This window comes from Podarcis vaucheri (genome assembly GCF_965113315.1).
Source record: "Podarcis vaucheri genome assembly, chromosome: 5".
Taxonomy (NCBI): Eukaryota; Metazoa; Chordata; class Lepidosauria; order Squamata; family Lacertidae; genus Podarcis; species Podarcis vaucheri.
The window spans coordinates 2352474-2373900 of record NC_138763.1 but is presented as its reverse complement, the minus strand read 5'-3'; the positions used below and the strand labels follow the sequence as shown (position 1 = coordinate 2373900).

Below are 21427 nucleotides of genomic sequence, written 5' to 3'. Positions count from 1 at the left end.
TGACCTGGAAGCTGTACACCGGCTCCCTTGGCCAATAAAGCGAGATGAGCGCTGCAACCCCAGAGTCATCCACGACTGGACCTAATGGTCAGGGGTCCCTTTACCTTTAAACAGGCATCAGTTAGGATGGAGAGTCACTTCCGTACTTAGTCTGCCCTCTCCTCCTCAACTCAGGTAGGAGGGACTTTCTGAACAGCCACAGGGAGGATGCATTTGTAGTCTGAGCTTTGTCCCCTCTGAAATATCATGCCCCCAAACACTTAAGGGTCTTGTGTTTTAGGTAGGAGAAGGGCAAAGGAAGACTTTGTCAAGTGCCCAGACTTTGGGGCCACTGTGACATCAATCACTTTCCCCTCCTCCCAAGTTTCTGCAGGATTCCAACTCCAGAATATGAAACACTTGTTCTGAATTCCTTTCTTCTGAACTGAAAGGCTGCCCCTCAGCCAACAGGCCTCCACAGATCATCCTCCTTGCAGAGAGGAGCTTGAAAATCCTTGCAAGACGACACACAACCCTCTGTCTCTAACCTCTTTGCCCCCCACCTGTTGGGAGTGATGTGCAGGCAACAAGAAGAAAGGGCAAAATGCAAAGTGAAACAGGGAGATTAAGCCCTGCCTTTCCATCTTTCCCTTGCCATCTTTCACTGCCCTAGAGCCATGCCACCCTCACGACTCCTCACCGCACCCTGTCTGAGCTGTGTTGCCTTCTCCTGACTGATTGTGCCCTTGTCTCCCTCCACCCATCCTGGAAACCTTTTTTATGCAGCTGGCACCCACAAATCGCATTGCTCCTGCCTGCCTGCCTTCTCAATGGATCGTGTCCAGCAGGAGGCTTTGAGCTTGGCCATCATGTCATCGCCAATTTCTACCTGAGCACACAACCATGACTAGTGCACATTAGCAAACTTGATAGGGTTATACATGCAGTTTTATGTTTTGTGGTGTCCCTGCAATGCACAGCGAGGGGGGAGGGAACATGGTGATGATCTAGTGAAAGTGGAATTAGGGGGAGTGGGATGAGGAGCGGGGGAGTGATCCAGAGGGACAATAAAGGAGCTGAGTGGAGGCAGATTCTCTCTTTCCTGATTCTCAGTAATGCACTAATCCCTCTGTACTTTGCAATGTTTGGGGGAGCATGTGGAAAATCAGGCTTTGCACGCCCATGGACAGCTCTCCAAATCTCCCCTTGAAGAAACAGGGGAGTGGGTTGAATTTCTGCTTGAGCTGATGGCAAGGAAGGGGCTGGAATGTCCTGCAATAGCCAAGCAGATGTGTTTGGCTTTTGCTTCAAGCCTGTGTTTGTGCCTTAAATGTTTAGGCAGATACAGGGAGGCAGCGAGGGAGATCGAGTCGAAAGTCCATGAATCGGGAAGGCCACTGATGGGGATTGCTGACCTTGGCTCAAGGATGGGCAGGCTGCCACACTCTGTCTGTAAGCCTTCCTGTCCCTTCGACTGGGGAAGCAGGAAGCACAGCCACAGCTCTTCTACCTTCACCCTTCCACGCTACCCTTGCGGGAATTCAGCTAACAGCAGCAGCAGCAATGAACCTTTCGGTTTAGCAAGCTGCGTGAAGCAAATCCGGGCTCTTGCTCTTAGTTCCAGAGCTCTCACAAAGGCTGCAGTTCAAGGAGAGGAAGAGCTGGAAGCTGGACTCTCCCTGCAGCCTGATGGATTGGCCATCGCTGGATGAGGAATGGGAAAAGGCTGGTGGAAAAGCTGGCTCCTGCTTGCCTTTGGTTACCATTTGGACACAAGGCCAGGACATAGCTGTCAACTTACAGATTTGAAAATAAGGGACCAGCAGCCTTGAAAATAAGGGACCTGCAGCCTCACCTGTTCCAGGCACTCCAGTCTTCCTGTCCTCCTGCAGTCTGGTCAAACTCATGCTCCGAGAACACTGTCCAACCAACTTTGTAACCAGAGGTTCAACTGAATAGAATCTGAATCACATGCACCACAAGGCCTACGCAGCCTCAACTTAAGATGGCTCCCCGGCCTGGCTTTGCACTGCAAAGTTTGCAGCAGCAAGTGCAACAAAATGCCATCCAGCATTCAAAAAGCTTTCATTAACTAGCCACACACAAGGCATGCAAGCTCCACCCCCCAGTCGTTCTTAGACTCCTAATTGGGTTAGCAACACAGCCAAGCAACACAGTTGGAGCCTCCCTCCTCTCTGGCCGGCAGGGAGGGAGGGAGAGGAGCTGCTTCCTTTGAAATTTAAGGGACATCATTTAAGGGACATCCATCAATAAGGGACAGCAGCGGGACATGGCCCTGGAATAAGGGACTGTCCCTTCAAATACGGGACACTTGACAGCTATGGGCCAGGACAGCTGGAACTCCAAAAGTCTCCAAAAGAAGGAAAGGGAAAGACTGTAGTCTCCCTACAATTCCTTCTCTGCATGTTTTCAGTTAGTATCTCTTAAAGGGTAAGAGTAAGCCACTTCCGCCTGCGGATTGGGGGAATCCCCAGCCACGTCAGCCCCTGGCCAGCCAATCAGCTGGCTCTGTGGGCATGGCCTGCCCTATAAAGGCAGGACACGGCTGGGGATCTCCCTCTTTTGCCGCCTACCAGCTGTTCGTGTTTCCCACCCTCCTGCCCTATAAGGTTTTCATTCCTTGACCTTGCTATGGACCTCGATTGGTCACCATTGAGGGGCCTGGTAGGAATTTTTCCACTTGGCAAATTTGCACCTGCCATTTGGTTTCCGCCTACCTCATAGCAAACCATCACAGCTTTCTGGGTATTGGCGGTTAGGCATTGGTATTGCTCTGTAGATGGAAGAGGAGAGGGAGCGCCATCACCTGCCCCACATATTGAAGGGTAGTCGGATAAAGGATCCCGGAGGGCGTGGCCCTGTCCGAAGCCGAGGGAGGTGAGGGCTTAAGGCACGCCCCCTATTGGTGACCCCGGGGGAGTTCCTAGTTTATGTGCATCAGCAGGACTCCCCCTACTGGTGGTTAACCCTTCCCGGACTTCAAGCGGACGGGCTGAAGCCGGATATAGTCGGTTAGGACCAATGCCTAAGCCAATACCGCTCAAAACCTGTAACCAATAAAGTTGTGGCCTTATTTAGCCCATTACCCTTAATAATTGTTTCATGTGCCACTATTTCCACTGGGGAGAGAGGACTTGCCACGCAAATAGGCTCAAACCAAATGAATGCAAATCTTCTACCTTCAGGACACTTCCTTGTGCAGCCACCACAGGACCCACAAGAGCAACTCTCTCCTTCTGAGGTTTCCAGCAACTAGCATTCAGCAGCATCCCTCCCTCCAACTGCGGTGGCAGAGCAGAGCCAGTAAGGCTAGTAGCCATCAATAGCCCTCTCCTCTTTCATGCTTTTTTTTTTTTTAAATATTTTATTAAGGATTTTCTTGTTTTACAGAAGTGTAGTGCCTCATTTTTGGTTTGTTTTTTTCATGTAACATTTTTACAAATCCATTTCATTTGTTGAGGCATTAGGGGGAGAAGAAAAAAGAGAGAGAGAAGAAAAGGGGGGTGGCGGGAGGGAAGATGGATGGGGTGGGGTCGGGTGGCGGTGTTTCTATTCTCTTTCATGCTTTTGTCTATTTTAAAGCCATCTAGGCTGGTGGCTGTCCCTGCCTCCTGTTCCAAAATTCAGGACCACTGGACACCCACGAGTGAAATCCTGACATTACTGAACATGTGGACTGACAACATGAAAGCTTGCCACCGTAAAGAACTTTGGGCATGGATGTCTGCTGATGCTAGGATTTCCATAGCTCAGCAATGGAAAACCTTTTTAAAAACCACCTCCATTTGTCTTTGTCGTATAAGAACTTATGGACTTTGGCTATTGCGGGGGAAATAACACATAAACTGTCTGTTTCCAGGGCGACGAAGGATCTAGAATGCTTTTATGTCATCGGGTGAGATTTTATTTCCTATTCTTCAGACATTCGCCATCCACACCAGCCCAGGAACTGTAGAAGATTATTTTCTTTATTATGCTGTCTATTATTATTGTCTGTATTAAGTGCAAGGAAGTTATCTCAGTTGTGGTGCTGATCATGTCAAGATTGTGGGTTCAATCCCCACAGAGAAATGTTCCTGAATTGCAGGGAGTTTGACTAGGGAGTTCTATGATTTTGATGATGATGATGATCCATAAATTTATGTTCTTCATGTTGTACACTGCCCTGGGATCTTTGGATGAAATGGCAGTATATAAATCAAATATCTCAAGGGCTGTCACAGGGAAGAGGCAGCATGCTTGTATTTTCCTGCTCTGGAAGGGTAGGACTCGAACCCATGGCTTCAAGTTCCAATAAAGGAGATTCCAATTAAACATTCAGAAGAACTTTCTGACAGTAAGAACTGTCTGACAGTGGAGCGGACTCCCTTGGGACATGGTGGACTCTCCTTCCTTGGAGGTTTTTAAGCAGAGGTTGGACGGCCGTCTGTCAGGGGTTCTCTGGCTGCAGTTCCGGCACTGCAAGGGGCCGAACCAGATGACCCTGGGGGGGGGTCCCTTCCAGTTCTACTATTCTATTGTAGCCTATGACTAAGAATGGAGAAAAGCAATGATAAACCTAGACAGCATCTTAAAAAGCAGAGACATCACCTTCCCAACAAAGGTCCGTATAATTAAAGCTCTGGTTTTCCCAGTAGTGATGTACGGAAGTGAGAGCTGGACCATAAACAAGGCTGATCGCCAAAGAATCGATGCTTTTGAATTCTGGTGCTGGAGGAGACTCTTGAGAGTCCCATGGACTGCAAGAAGATCCAACCTATCCATTCTTAAGGAAGTCAGCCCTGAGTGCTCACTGGAAGGACAGATCCTGAAGCTGAGACTCCAAGACTTTGGCCACCTCATGAGAAGAGAAGACTCCCTGGAAAAGACCCTGATGTTGGGAAAGATGGAGGGCACAAGGAGAAGGGGACGACAGAGGACAAGATAGAATCATAGAGTTGGAAGAGACCACAAGGGCCATCGAGTCCAACCCCCTGCCAAGCAGGAAACACCATCAGAGCACTCCTGACATATGGTTGTCAAGCCTCTGCTTAAAGACCTCCAAAGGAGGAGACTCCACCACACTCCTTGGCAGCAAATTCCACTGTCAAACAGCTCTTACTGTCAGGAAGTTCTTCCTAATGTTTAGGTAGAATCTTCTTTCTTGTAGTTTGGATCCATTGCTCCGTGTCCACTTCTCTGGAGCAGCAGAAAACAACCTTTCTCCCTCCTCTATATGACATCTTTTTATATATTTGAACATGGCTATCAGATCACCCCTTAACCTCCTCTTCTCCAGGCTAAACATGCCCAGCTCCCTTAGCCGTTCCTCATAAGGCATCGTTTCCAGGCCTTTGACCATTTTGGTTGCCCTCCTCTGGACACGTTCCAGTTTGTCAGTGTCCTTCTTGAATTGTGGTGCCCAGAACTGGACACAGTACTCCAGGTGAGGTCTGACCAGAGCAGAATACAGTGGCACTATTGCTTCCCTTGATCTAGATGCTAAGATGGTTGGACAGTGTTCTCGAAGCTACCAGCATGAGTTTGAACAAACTGCGGGAGGCAGTGGAAGACAGGAGGGCCTGGGGTGCTCTGGTCCAGGGGGTCATGAAGAGTCGGACACGACTAAATGACTAAACAACAACAAGAAGAAGAAGTAGAAGAAGAATGGAGAGGGCAGTTGAGCCCCTTTGTCCAAGCTCTGAGCAACCCTCCTCTCGCAACATCTTATAAGAACAGGGGGTGGCACAGAGAGGTCAAGGAGGGCATCTGCAGCTGAGCTGCAAAACCAACCCAAGTGGAGATGCAGAGGATGGAGGGGGGCAACCTGGCCCCCACCTGGGAGGAAGAGGGAGAGCCCCCTGCCCTGTTATCCTCAGTCAGCAGCCTCAGCCTCCTAGGAGCCTGCGGCTCGCAGGAACCTGGACTGCTTCACGTCTGTGGTTTGCTCCTTTGAACGGCAGCTTTCATTTTCCATAGTAGCAGCAGCCGGAGGAGAGATAAATAAACCCCAGCCCTTGGCCCAGCTAAATAAGCCTCCTCCAGCCAAGCGGGCCTTGAACCCTCGCCAGTGTTTTCCCCCAAAGGCCAATCAAGCCATTTATGATGCTCTCCATCCTTAACCCTGCTGGGCTGGTGGCCAAGGAAGAAACTGTTTCGCTCGGCAGATTTTGGATCTTCGCACGGTGGTGGTGTCCTTGCACAGGACTCCGGAGCACTTGCCAGCGGCTACCTAGGGAAGGAGAGGGCTAAGGAGGCGACCTTTGCAAGCAAGGCCAGCCCTTGTGACTGGCAGGCAGCACGAGGCCCCCGGATGGGCTGGGGCTCTAGCGTGGAACTAGACCCACCACGGAAACCATGCAAGATTGGATCAAGGAAGAGCTAGGAGAGGAAGATGAGATGGTGTCAGGGGTAGGCAGCTGTCCTTGAACCCAGGCCCAGTGTGTGCATTCTCCAACCTACTTCTAGATTACTGCAATGCACTCTGTGTGGGGCTTCCCTTGGAAGCTGGAGTTAGAATAGAGTGCTGCAGCACAATTGCTGACAGGAGTGAAGCCTTGCCTCCTCCATATAACCCCTGTGCTCAGAGAGCTCCACTGCTTGCTGATTTTCCACAGGGTCAAGTTCAAAGTGTTATTATTAGTATATAAAGCCCTTAAACAGTAGTAGGATGGATGACGGCTAACAGATTAAGGTTGAATCCTGACAAGACAGAAGTACTGTTCTTGGGGGACAGGGGGCAGGCTGGTGTGGAGGACTCCCTGATCCTGAATGGGGCAACTGTGCCGCTGAAGGACACAGCCTGGGAGCCATTTTGGACTCACAGCTGTCCATGGAGGCACAGGTCAATTCGGTGTCCAGGGCAGCTGCCTATCAGCTCCATCTGATGCACAGGCTGAGACCTTCCCTGCCCACGGACTGTCTCGCCAGAGTGGCGCATGTTCTGGTTATCTCCCGCTTGGACTACTGCAATGCGCTCTATGTGGGGCTACCTTTGAAGGTGACCCAGAAACTACAACTAATCCAGAATGCGGCAGCTAGACGGGTGACTGGGAGTGGCCACCGGGACCACATAACACCAGTCTTGAAAGACCTACGTTGGCTCCCAGTATGTTTCCAAGCACAATTCAAAACGTTGGTGCTGACCTTTCAAGCCCTCAATGACATCAAAGGCCCAGTATACCTGAAGGAGCATCTCCAGCCTCATCATTCTGCCCGGACACTGAGGGACACTGAGGTCTGGAGGACACTGAGGTCTGGCGGTTCCCTCACTGCGAGAAGCGAGGTTACAGGGAACCAGGCAGAGAGCCTTCTCGGTAGTGGCACCCGCCCTGTGGAACGCCCTCCCACCAGATGTCAACGAGATAAACAACTATGTGACTTTTAGAAGACATCTGAAGGCAGCCCTCTTTAGGGAAGCTTTTAATGTTTAACAGACTACTGTATTTTAATACTTTGTTGGAAGCCGCCCACAGTGGCTGGGGAAACCCAGCCAGATGGGCAGGGTATAAATAATAAATTCTATTCTATTCTATTCTATTCTATTCTATTCTATTCTATTCTATTCTATTCTATTCTTAAACCCTTCAGACTAGTTAGCTCACATGTGCCCCTCAACCACTTGAATCAGCCCACCTGGCCCTGTCACAGGGGTGTGTGAAATACCCCCTGTATTCTACATTTGTTATAAATCAATACTTTAGCGTGGCCGCACCCGCACTCTGCAACTCCCTACCTGCGATCCCTTCGTAGAGGGTGGCCTTATAGTCCAGGTATTCATAGTCCTCAAATTTCTGCGATCCTTCGCACAAGACCCGGCACTCTGTATCAGCCACGTGGTAGCCCCTCAGTGCCCTCTCCAGGAACTCAATGGCCGCGTGATACTCTTCTTTGTCGTAATGCTTCACTCCCAAAAGATAGTCCTCCTGTAATACCAAAAGAACATTAAGGACATGGGAAATAGTTTAACTGTGTGCTGTGTGAAGAAGGACTCCATTTGATCTGTCCTGAATCTTCCAGTACTCAGATTCCTTCAACTAGGGCCAGGGCCTTTTCAGTACTGGCCCCGACTTGGTGGAATGCTCTGTCCCAAAAACCAGGGCCCTGCGGGACTTGACATCTTTCCGCAGGGCCTGCAAGACAGAGCTGTTCCGCCTGGCCTTTGGTTTGGACTCAGTCTGACCCTTATGTTTCCCTCCCCTTATGGTTTTGATCTATGGGCTACTTTTAAAGTGAGGCAGCATTTTAAATTGCATTTTAACCTGTATTTTAAATTGGGTCCCCCATTATGTTTTTACTGTAATTTTACTGGTGTTAGCCACCCTGAGCCTGGCTCTGGCCGGGGAGGGCAGGGTATAAATAAAAATTATTATTATTATTATTATTAAGGCTCATTGGAGTTCTAGTGTTAGAAGAGAGGGAGAAAAACTCTATCCATTTCCTCCATGCCACGCATGGTTTCATAAACCTCTATCAGGTCACCCCTTCATCTAGTTTTCTCTAAACCAGTGATTTTCAACCCATGTGCCATGGCACCCTGGGTCGCCTTGACTGATGGTCAGGGGTGCCGTGGGCAACACTGTCCTCTGTCCCTCTTTCCTTCCCTCTGATGCCCTCTTGCATCTCTGTCTCCCAAAGGCTTGCACAGTTGTTTGTTGCAGTAGTCCTGGCTACAAACTCTGCAGGTGAAGGATGCCTCTGGGGCTGGCCAGGGGGTGCTGGTTTCCAGGAGCTGAGGTGGCCTCGGAGTAAGCAAGCAAGCAGGTGAGGGAGCCCAGTTTGCCAGTCTGCCAGCCCTTGCTGTTGGGATTGGACAGACAAGTCCCAGGCCCTTGTGGGGCAGTGTGAAGAGGCACCTCTCCATGGGGCAGCTCAGAAACCAGGGACAGCAGCAGCAGCTGCCCAGAGGACTCCCAAGGAGAGGGGAGAGGAGGCCGAGGGAACTGTCCACAAGGGAGGGTGTTTGAAAAAGGGTAAGGGGCTGCCAGCTCTATGTGCAAGGGGTGACCTAACTGGGCTCCCGAGCCCCACAAGGGTGCCACAGAAAGAAGGGAGTTGGACAAGGGAGTTGTGGACCCCAAAAGGTTGAAAACCTCTGGCATGAACTAAATAGTCCCCAGTGCTGAAACCTTTCTGCACAGGGAAGTCACTTCACCCCCTGATCAGTTTGGTTGCCTTGTCCTAAACCTTTTCCAACTCTACAATAGCCTTATTGAGGTGAGTCGACCAGAACCCTATGCAGTACAGTGGTACCTCGGGTTACATACGCTTCAGGTTACAGACTCCGCTAACCCAGAAATAGTACCTCGGATTAAGAACTTTGCTTCAGGATGAGAACAGAAATTGTGCTCCAGCAGCATGGCAGCAGCGGGAGGCCCCATTAGCTAAAGTGGTGCTTCAGGTTAAGAACAGTTTCAGGTTAAGAACGGACCTCCAGAATGAATTAAGTACTTCACCTGAGGTACCACTGTATTTCAAATGTGGTCGCACCATAGTTTTGTATAAAGGCGCTATGATACCGGCAGCTTCATTTTCAGCCTCTTTCCTGAAGATCCATGTCATGAAAGAATGAGCCTTAGGAGCAAGATGTCACTGACGGAGACCACCAAAGAGGGGGACCCCCAAAATGCAAGTGAGACAGTGCCAGAAGTCCAGAGAACCCATGGCTCATTGGCAGATGACTTATTTTTTGAGCCAAAGACCCTACTCTGCAACCTCAGAGAGGCAAGGTAGAATCTCCTTGAGATCCTTGAGACCTGCTACTGGTCAGTATTGGTCACCAGCCTCTTAGATGCAGGGCAGATTCAGAAAAAGAAAAAGAAACCCATCCATTTCTCCTCACTCCCTAGACCAAGATGATGTCCTCCACATATTTTGGACCACAGAAAGCATCCACCTTGGCCAACACAGCTGATGGGGACATCTCAGGATGTGCTGGAGCCTCCAGAGAGCATTTGGTTCACCTTACTGAAACTCTTTGAGCCTCCCATGTCAACCCACCAAGATTTTGCCCAAGCAGGATCCCACCAGATTTGCTCCACATGTTATTTCTGGTGGCATTTCAGTGGTGGTTCTGTTTCAGATCCATAAAGCGGCCCAATTTTGCTCTTTGGCAACGTTACCATGTGCGGTCGGGCCTCTCGGTCGATGAGGTCCACCTTCCCCGCCGAGGTCCTGTAATTCTCCAGGTCTTGCTGAACCTCCATGTGCTCCGGGTTCGCCAGGAAGAAGGTGTGGGCTGCATCAGCTGCCTTGTCCAACTGGTTCAGCTGCAAAGGAAAGGAAAAGAAAGAGGCTTTGAGGCTCCTTGCAAAGTGCTCTGAGGTTTTCTACAAACAAGTCATACATAAATTTTATGACAGAAAGAAAGAAAGAAAGAAAGAAAGAAAGAAAGAAAGAAAGAAAGAGCGTGTCTGCTCCACAGCAGATCCCAGAGGGTTGGTTTATTTATTTACACAAGGCCAAAATGAAGTACAATGAAAACACCATGGGTGGGATTCAAGCAAGTTTTACTCAAAGTAGACCCAACAGAATGAATGAACATAACTAAAGACCCTTATGCACCGTACTTTTATAGCAGTATTATAGCATTTTAACCAGTCATCATTTATTATTACAGTTGTTGTTGTTGATGATGTAGTAGTAGTAGTAGTAGTAGTAGTAGTAGTAGTAGTATTATTTATATATTGTCCTTCCTCTGAAGATCAGAGAGTGGTTTACAGCCACATGAGCCTCAAGTGACAACAGTGGATCTAGAATTACCCCAAGCAGACTTGAAATTTATGGCATGCTGTACACTGAAATAAAATTATATGAAAATGAAATACTGGTGGGATTTAACTCCTAGTAAGTTGGCCAAAATTTATAGGACAAGTTCAAATACCTGCTAGAAATGTAAAGAAAAAGAAGGGACCTTTTATCATATGTGGTGGACTTGTCTGGTAATAAAAGCTTTCTGGGAGATGGTATATAATGAAATGGGGAAAAAAATGCTTAAAATAACTTTTGTTAAGAAACCAGAAGCGTTTTTATTAGGAATTACAGGTACTGACATTCCAAAGGAGCAGAAAAGACTTTTCATGTGTGGAACAGCCACCCTGTTACTAGCCCAGAGATGGAAAGAAAACAGAGTCCCTACCAGAGAGGAATGGCAAATGAAGCTGTTAAACTACACCGAAATGGCAAAACTGACTGGAAAACTCAGAAACCAAGAGGACAAAAACTTTATAAAAGAAGGGGAACATTTAGAAGTTATTTAGGAGACCACTGTAAGCAGATGGAAACATTGGCAGAATTTTGATTTCACTTGTAGTGTAAAAACTACCATGGAAGTTTATGGAAGAATATACATTTCTAAATGTTCAAAACGGGAACCCATGGAGGGGGTGGGGGGAAGTCCTGAGATTTGGAGGAATCTCTGTATATGGATAATATATATTTGGATATTTTTTTAAATAACTTTGTATTTGTAAAACCAAATGAAAATGATTTCAAAAACAAAACAGAATTACAGTGGTACCTCGGGTTAAGTACTTAATTCGTTCTGGAGGTCCATTTTTAACCTGAAACTGTTCTTAACCTGAGGTACCACTTTAGCTAATGGGGCCTCCCGTTGCTGCCGCACCGCCACTGAGCGATTTCCGTTTTCATTCTGAAGTTCTTAACCCAAGGTACTATTTCTGGGTTAGCGGAGTCTGTAACCTGAAGCATCTGTAACCTGAAACGTCTGTAACCCGTGGTACCACTGCACCTCCGAGCTGGGTGTCCCTGGACCTCCAGACACACTGCCCTGGGAGGTCATGTTGGTGCTGCTAACACACCGGTTTGACTTCACCCCTGGAGGTGTACTCCATTGTCTCGTGAGACAGACAGAGGCCAACAACTCAGTGTAATGGTAATTCCCAGACTGGACTACTGCAATGCGCTCTACATAGTTCTGCCCTTGAAGACGACTCAGAAGGGTCAATTGGTCCAAAATGCAACCGCTGGATCACTGGCTGGGGTTCCATTGAGACCTCATATAACCCCCTTTTGAAAAACAGCTGCATTGGCTGCCAGTTCATTTCCGGGCACATTGGTGCCCAAAGCCCTTATCCGCTCAGTCTTCTTTACCGTGGCCTTCTGACACCTGAGGTGCAAGTTTTCAGAGCCCACCTTGTTTTTATGAGTGTAAGTCTTTAAAAAACACACACAACCAAAATGGTTTTTCATATTGTGTTTTAATGTTATAACCCACCCAGGACCTCACGGCAGAGGGTGGGAAATAAACAAATAAATATCATAATAAGGATGTCCTGATGGGAAGGGGCAATGCCAGAGTGAATGAGCCAAGCGGCGCAGATTCCCTCACAACCTCTGGGCCACGGAGGTGTCCCTGAAAATGTGTTGCTTTTCGGAAACGGGAAGCAACTGCCAGAACTCATAAAACGGGCTGTTTGCTTAACTGGCAGCGAGAGGCGTCTCGCCTTGTACTGTACATGCAGTTCAGCAGAGCTCTGGGAAAACAGTGGATTAAAAAAACAGGGGTACACATCCCAACGTTGGGCTCGAACCCACAACCTGAGATGAAGGGCTGTGATTCTGCACCAGATCATCTGCTTTGCATGCAAACGGCATAGCTGTCAAGCGTCCCTTATTTGGAGGGACAGTCCCTTATCCCAGCGCCATGTCCCGCTGCTGTCCCTTATTGATGATGTCCCTTAAATTTCCCGGGTTTCAAAGGAAGCAGCTCCTCTCCCTCCCTCCCTGCCGGCCAGGGAGGAGGGAAGCTCCAACTGTGTTGCTTGGCTGCCCGGCCCGCCCCCCTCCGGCCTCCTCTCACCAGCCTCGGCCCCCGGGAGCCCCTCCCCACCGAGACTGGCAGGAGCCTCGGGCCCTTCCGCCGCCATCCTCCTTGCGGCCGCCAAACTGAGCGTCTCTGCCTGGGGCCTCCCCTCTGCCCGTCGCTGCCGCTCCCGCTAGGCCGTACTGCGGCTGTGCCGCCAAAGGACCCGGATGAGATGGGCAGCCTGGTATGGCCTATGAATTGCTGAGGAGCCTTGAGAGGAGAGTGAGGGCAACCATAGAGAAAGCAGTTCAGAGAGAGGAGGAAGAGGAGAAGGCGGAGGTGCGGGCAGGTGTTCCAAGGGCTACAAGGGAAGGACCGCAAGCATAGATTTGTAGTGGCAGACTAGCATAGATGGTCTGATCTGCGGGTTTACTTCGGGCGCTATTCCCCCCCACACTTCCTCCCGCCCCGCCTGATGGAACTGACAGCTGCAGATGGAGCATGAGAGAAAAGATACAGAACTGCAGCAACATCTTCATAGCTTGGACTTCATTTTGCGCGAAAAGTGGTTGCTGCTTGTAGTTATTTAATTGCAGTGTTTCATCAGCTGGTGTCTTGAGCAGCAACCTCTGGAAATGAAGGGCTAAAAACCGGCACTGCTCTCCAAAATTATCTGGTCCCTTTTAATTCGTATTTCAGCTGGTTGACTAAAATCACTTATTTTGGCTGCTGATCCCTTATTTTCAAATATGTAAGTTGACAGCTATGGCTAACAGTCCTTCTGATTTCAGTCCCAGGCATTTCCAGAGCCCTTGTCCCAAACCCTGGAAGGCTGCTGCCAGCAGAGTGGACAGAACTGAGTTAGATGGGCCAATGGGTCCAACTCTGTACAAGGCAGCTTCCTGTGTTCCGCAACCTCTTGAAACTTGGAGAAAGCCGGAGGTTTTTCTGCAGCAGCACTTAAGAAGGAATGTAGCCGTCGCTGGCAGCGAGATCTGCTAAGAGCACCCTGGTGGTTATCAATTACTCACTCGCTTGCAGTGCGAACTTCGTGTTCTGTGCTGAGCACGTCCAGGCAGGGCTCTGCAAGGCCAGGAAAGAACCAACCCAGAGCTGAGCACGGCTGCCCCACCTTGTACCTCCAGGGCGCAAACGTGCCATTTCTCCCTCCCGCTCGAAAACCTCAGCCCCTTTTCTTAACTCGCCTGAGCGCTTGGCATTTTTGGAGACCACTTCAAAAAACGATTTAAGACTTCTCATCCTGGAAAGCATGGGACACAGGTGGCGCTGTGTGTTAAACCACAGGGCCCAGGATTTGCCGATCAAAACACTGGCGGTTCGAATCCCCGCGACGGGGTGAGCTCCTGTTGCTCGGTCCCTGCTCCTGCCAACCTAGCAGTTCGAAAGCACATCAAAGTGCAAGTAGACAAATAGGTACAGCTTCCAGGTCATGTGGCCAGCATGACTAAGCTGCTTCTGGCGAACCAGAGCAGCACACGGAAACGCTGTTTACCTTCCCGCCGGAGCGGTACCTATTTATCTACTTGCACTGGTGTGCTTTCAAATTGTTAGGTTGGCAGGAGCAGGGACTGAGCAACGGGAGCTCACCCCGTCGTGGGGATTCGAACCGCCAACCTTCTGATCTGCAAGTCTGAGGAGGGCTATAGATTGCAACAAACCAGGATGGCTCTGCTCTGCCTTCACAGTCAGAGGCACCGATACTTCTGAATGCATGTTCCTGGAAACCACAGATTGTCAAAAGGAGGAGTATTAAGCAGGCTTAATCTCCTGCCGTTTTCCTTTTCTTTCCACAGACAGCCTCCCAATAGAGATTTGATAAGAGGAAGTGCATACATGCCTTTTGAGATTCCTTTCCCCCGTAATCATTTTGCACACACATTCACACTCACACACAAACACACCCTTCGCCCAGGTGTGTGCAAGCCCACCAAGGGAAGACTGCATCTGAAGAAGTGGTCTCTTGCCTACAACAGCTGAAGCCATAACAGCTTTGCCTGCCTTTTGAGAGCCAAACGATCCTTCCCTGGGTTTGCTGCTGCAGACCAGCCGGGCTCCCCCTCTGGAAATCACATTCTCCCATTTGTTTTATTACATTTGCTTTCGGTGCGTAATTGCTCGCTGCTCTGGGAGTCCTCTTGGAAGCAGAACGGAAACACGGAGAACATGAAAATGAAATTATCTCATCAGCCAGCTCCAACGTACACACAGCTGACAGCTCCCAAACTCAAGGCTCCGCTCGGTTCTTTGGAGAGCCTTGGGGGAAGAAGATGCTCAGAAAGTATGCAGGCACGTTAGAGACCTAGGTGTGGGCCACACCCTGCAACATTTCGATTGCTATTTACTGCTTCCACTGGGGCATCTGGCTGGTCCCAATATGTCAGACTGCAGGGGCCTTTGGCTGGATCCTGCAGCCTAGGAGCAGGAGGGGCCGAGGGGTCTTCGCCTCCCCAATAATATATTTGAGGGGGCCGAGGACCCCAAAAGTTGATGGGCATTGCCAGGTTTGATGGGGCCCTAAGGATCTCCTGAAGGTAATGGGGCCCTTTATAGGTCCAGCTGTCCTTTGTCAACAACAAATTGCTGCTATTTTTTGTGTGGAATATATGCTATATGGTCATTTAAGGACCTAATAGGTATCTCAAGCCATTTGCACGTAACAAAATATTTATCAAAGTAATTGTTGAACTGAAATACAGTCAAGAAGAAGTATATTAATAGTGAAATACAATTAAGAAGAAATATATTAATAGTAAAATAATTATTAAGCTCTAACGTAAAATAACAAACTTAATAATGCAAACACATTGGCATTTGGCAACAACAAAAGTTCCTTTAGAAATACAGACTCATAATCTGGTACATGACCCCAGTCAAGCTTGCAAAAATTTATCATTTGCCCGATAATAAATGTTCGAAATGTAAAGAAACTGAAGGTACATTCCTTCACCTTTGGTGGACGTGCCCAAAGATTAAGGCTTTCTGGGAAATGATATATAATGAACTGAAAAAGGTATTTAAATATACCTTTCTGAAGAAACCAGAGGCCTTCCTCTTGGGCATGGTTGGCCAATTGGTGCCAAAGAAAGACAGAATATTTTTTATGTACGCAACAACGGCAGCAAGAATACTGATCGCAAAGTACTGGAAGACACAAGACCTACCCACCTTGGAAGAATGGCAGATGAAGGTGATAGACTACATGGGACTGGCAGAAATGACTGGCAGAATCCGAAACCAGGGAAGAGAGACGGCGGAAGAAGATTGGAAGAAATTCAAGGACTATCTTGGGAAATATTATAAAATTAGTGAATGTTAGATTGATGTTGGACTGAATCTAAGTGGTTACCAGCTGTAATGATTAAGATAATTGGGGGGGGGGAGAGAAAGAAAGGTGTAAAATTAAGTGAAAATTGAGGGTGAGGATTTGCTGAATGAATAATTTGAATTGGAATACAAAAAGGGGAGGTATGAGGAGGTCCGAGAAATAAGTTAAAAGAAAATAAGTGTATGAAATTATATGTGTTTTTAATTTTTGTATTTTTGTATTTTTGTCTTTTTTGTATAAATTTTGAAAGGTTAATAAATATATTTTTTAAAAAAAATAGAAACACAGACTCATAATCTAGTTTCTAGAAACTTGCTATAACATGAAATAATAATAGGTGATATATTCAAAGGGCGTCTGTGCAATATTGTGATTGATTATTTAGGGCAGGGCTTATTGGGGCCCCTCCAATATTTTATTCAAGTTGCCCCCCCTGTCCTGCAGAGGACTTCTCATGTGGTTGATGTAACAGGTCTCACAAACAAGGGCAAGGGGTTGGATTTGCTTTGCATTTGCTTTGCATTAGACAGCAGGCAGGTTTGATTCCATCAACTGTTTGGGCATCTCCAGGGAGGTCCTTTTGAGCAGTGACATTAATAGCCAGAAACCACAGGCTTTGCCACTTCCACCAATCATCCCATCAGCAGCAATGACGGGCAGGGCTTTAATCAATGTGAGCTCATCATATAGAGCATGGGTCAGCAAACTAAAGGCCGCGGGCCAGATCAGGCCCAATTGCCTTCTAGATCCGGCCCACGGATGGTCCAGGAATCCAGGCAGCCTGCATAGCGCATGTGTGCAATGGTTTTTGCGACTCAGCCAGGCTTGGGGGTCAAAAGTGAGGCGGGCGGCTGTTCGAGACAAGCCCCTTCTCCGTCCATCACGCATGCACAGCAATCTTTTCTTCCGGGTTGGGGAAGAGGGAAAAGGAGCCACAGTTCAGATTTCCACCATGGAGCTGCCGGCGACTGACCTCAGAAAGGGCAGTTGTGGCGGCAGGGGCTTGGAGGCGCCTCGGGAGCAACGCCCGCCGGTGTCTGTGGTGGCAGTGCTCCCTGCCAGAGGAAGCGTGGAGCGCGTGTGCAGCTGCACCATGAAGCAGTTCTGTGCTTTGCTGGCCTCTTGTTCACTACACGGTGCGAGCCATGGAAAGGTGAAGGAACGATCGCCGGGTGTGGAGCACACTCCCACCTGCAGACAAAGCCACAGCTGTCTGAACATCATGCCCTCTATCTAACCTTTGCTCTCTTAGCGGTCTGCCGTGCCCTGTCTGTGACCTTTGTCTCCTTCATCATACATTGTGCACGGGGAAAATGACGCGGTGGAAACAGGTGCCAAAATAACTTTGTACCACCCCACGGTCTCAGGATTGGAAGATGTGTAAAGGTCATAGTCCAAAATGTATCTGACTGGTTTTGCATATTGTGCTAATAAAAGGAGCCTCTACAGAGTTAGCCGGCAGCTTGTCTTGGCGCATGCTTGCCGGCGCACTTCTGCACAGCTCACCTGCACCCAACCTCCTGTCGTTCTCCACGATTCCTACAGAAAGGTAAATAGCCGCTACTGCCTCGTCTTCCCTCACTTGGGGAAAAGAACGCTTTTGCTTGAGTGGCACCAGCCTGACTTAGCTTAGCCAGTGGCTTTTCCCTTCACACATGCATGCGCACACACTCTCCAGGGCTGACAGGAATGGCGCACTTACCTCAGCCCCCCACCCCGCCTTACGAGAGAAATAAGAACCGTCAATGCGTAAAACGCAAAGGAAACAGCGTGGGTGTATGAGGGAACACCCCCCCCCCCCGAAAAATCACATTTGGGCAACGTTGGGGTTGGTCCCAATAAGCGTTTTTGCCAAAATTGTGGGTCATAATCATGGCAACATATAGTCCGGCCCCCCCACAAGGTCTGAGGGACAGGGGACCGGCCCCCTGCTGAAAGGGTTTGCCGACCCCTGATATAGAACAACAGAACTGCAACAGAATTGGGACCCCGAGGGTCATCCAGTCCAACCCGATGCAATGCAAGAATCTTAGCTAAAGAATCCCTGACAGAAGCCCCCCCCCCCACTTAAAAACCTCCAGTAGAGGAGAGTTCCACAAACTCAAGGAAGCCCATTCCACTGCTGAACAGATCTTACCATCATAAATTCTTCCTGATTTTCCATTGGAATTTCCTTTCCTGTCATTTGACTCCATTGGTTCAGGTCTTCCCCTCTGGAGTAGCAGAAAACAAACCTGTCCACCCCCACCCCCCCGCTTTACTAGGAATTTTAAGTTTGAGTAACTGTGCTGGAGGTTTTTTTCTTGAGAAGTCTGAGGGCAGGCACAGAATGTGACAGTTCCATCTGGAAAATGGAATTAATCTTGGGTCGGGGTAGAATTAATGAAACCCATAAATACCAAGGAAGGAAGGAGACATTTTTCTCCAGCGCTCCCAGAAGAACCTCGAAATGTTGTCGGAATGCGGTCCCAGTGCCTGGGCTTTTATATCTTCAGAATTGTTTTAGCAGAAGCTGGGTCCTGTCTCAGAGCAGCCACAGCTGCAGCGTGCCAGACATTTCAGAGGCCATCACAACAAGGAGCAGACCTCAAAGATGCTTTGCTCTTTAATTGAATCACCACCCCGTTATTTTGTTTTGGAAGAAATAAGCAGGGTTTTAGGGCCTTTGAGGGAGGACAAGGAGAGAGAGAGAGAGAGAGAGAGAGAGAGAGCTCTTCTCACTGTGAGTGAGGGAACAACTCTCCCCTCCAGCAGTTTCCAGTAACTGAAATTCGGGTGTATTTCTGCCTCCAACTGTGGAGGCAGAATAACAACAACAACAACAACAACAACAACAACAACAACAACAACAACCTAGACAGCATCTTAAAAAGCAGAGACATCACCTTGCCAGCAAAGGTCCGCATAGTTAAAGCTATGGTTTTCCAGTAGTGATGTATGGAAGTGAGAGCTGGACCATAATTATTTGGCTGATAGCCAAATAATTGATTCTTTTGAATTCTGGTGCTGGAGGAGACTCTTGAGAGTCCCATGGACTACAAGAAGATCAAACCTCTCCATTCTGAAGGAAATCAGCCCTGAGTGTTCACTGGAAGGACAGATCCTGAAGCTGAGGCTCCAAGACTTTGGCCACCTCATGAGAAGAGAAGACTCCCTGGAAAAGACCCTGTTGTTGGGAAAGATGGAGGGCGCAAGGAGAAGGGGACGACAGAGGACGAGATGGTGGGACAGTGTTCTTGAAGCTACCAGCATGAGTTTGACCAAACTGTGGGAGGCAGTGGTAGACAGGAGGGCCTGGTGTGCTCTGGTCCAGGGGGTCACAAAGAGGTGGACATGACTAAACGACTAAACAACAACAAGAGACAACGCTAAGCAAGACGGACCAATGGGTCTGAGTCAGTAGAAGACGCCTTCCTTTGATTGAACGGATGCTCTCAAAACCGCTTCAAGCTGTGCCTGCGCAGGGATTTTGCAGACCATTCAGAAAAGTGAAATTCCTAACGCATCAGCTCTCCCTGGGACAGAAGGCCGAGGCATTTAGAATCCTAGCATCCAGGGAGGAATTTGGATGGGGAAATAATTTTGGAAGCATCCCTTCCAAGTGACAGGATGACTTGAGGCAGAAACCCACTTCCCTGGAAGCCCACCTTGCCACCTGGGGCTGCTAATCCATCGCAGGCAGGGGTCCCATCCTGCCTCCAAGGGATGGCGTTGGACCTGGCAATTTGCCAGAGGCATCAGCAAGGATTCTGGCCAGGACACAAACCGCAAAGGCTGCTCCTGGAACCAAAACACTCCTTCTCCTCCCCGCAGCCGTCGCTCGGTAATGATGACCAAATAGACTGCTTTCATTTCCTGAGAGCCTGGATTCAATTATGCCACTCAGCTTGCTGCGATAAATCAGAATCTGTTCGAGTGGGTGGGTGGGATGGAGATGGGAGATTTGGAGAAAACTCCAAGGCAAGGACTTTACTATTTCTGGATGGATGCGCAATCCGTGAGCCCAAAGCAGAATGCTGCTGCCATCTGGACAAAGCAAGCCCACGAAAATAAAACAATGAAATCTCAGGCGTTGTAAAACAATCAAGTAACACTATTTGCAATAAAACAAAACTTTGAAACAAACAAAACAAAGGCTTTCCTCCCAGAGAAGAGCCGGCTGATTAAAGGCCAGTCGACCAGTAATACTATGACCACATGAAACACAAAGCAAATAGAAAAAGACCTGAGGCAGAAGCTGGACTTAAAGTTTCAGGGGACCTTTCCTTGGCAGGACTTAAGGTCTGAGTAATGTTATAAGAATTCTAAGGTCTCAAATATAAATGCATAAATGCACACATATCTAAATGCATAAATGCACAGATATCTAAATATATAAACCAAGTGTCTGAATCCTGAAGCCATTTTGACTCTCCCAATGATTATATCAAGAGGCAGTGAGTTCCAGAGTTCCACTAAATGACTGAGTTCTTACAAATGTGGAATGGGTATTTTGTGACACCTGTAGTTGTGCCGATTTCACCAATCGAAGCCAAGAGGGCACATTTGGGGTAAGGCAATCTCATTGGTAAACTGGTCCCAAGTTGTCAAGAGCTTTCTATACTAGTAAAAGGTAAAAAGGTAAAGGACCCCTGGGCAGTTAAGTCCAGTCAAAGGAGACTATGTGGTTGTGGTGCTTATCTCGCTTTCAGGCCGAGAGAGCCGGCATTTGTCCACAGACAGCTTTCCAGGTCATGTGGCCAACGTGACTAAACCGCTTCTGGCATAACGGGACACTGTGATGGAAACCAGATTGCACAGAAACAGCATCTACCTTCCCGCCATAGTGGTACCTATTTATCTACTCACACTGGTGTGCTTTTGAACATCTAGGTTGGCAGGAGCTGGGACAGAGCAATGGGAGCTCAACTCGTCATGGGGATTCAAACCGTCAACCTTCCGATCTGCAAGCCCAAGAGGCTCAGTGGTTCAGACCACAGCATCACCCATGTCCCTTGTATACTAGTAGTAACACCTTGAGCCTCCAAGGGGAATTTCTCCCACAGAATCTGCAGACAATTAATTTCATAGGGTGGCCCACACTTCTAGTAGCAAAGAGGCTGAAGAAATTATCTCTGCCCATTTTCTCCACACCTTGGGGAGTTTTATAAACCTCTCTCATGCTTCTCCCTTTAAATATTTTTTTCCAAATGAAAAAGTTCTCATTCTTTGTCGTTTTCCTTGCAGAGAAAATTCTCCAGCTAATCTGGCTGCGCTTTCCTCTGCACTTCCAGTTTCATGGGCATTCTTTGTGAGGCAGGGGCGATGGTTTTTGAGGTTTTCAACATTCTTCTGAA

At 48.5% G+C, this 21427-nt stretch overlaps 1 protein-coding gene across 2 annotated transcripts in view; it reads right to left on the bottom strand.

Annotated features, from left to right (window-relative positions):
- The window catches only part of P3H2 (prolyl 3-hydroxylase 2), a 114359-nt gene that overhangs the window by 34880 nt on the left and 58052 nt on the right, over positions 1-21427 (bottom strand). For both annotated transcript variants that reach the window (XM_082224143.1, XM_082224144.1), the window contains exons 2-3: positions 10101-10247; positions 7715-7904 (exon numbers count right to left, since the gene is read on the bottom strand). In XM_082224143.1, coding sequence (XP_082080269.1) covers positions 7715-7904; positions 10101-10247 — 337 coding nt within the window. The remainder of the gene's footprint in view (positions 1-7714; positions 7905-10100; positions 10248-21427) is intronic.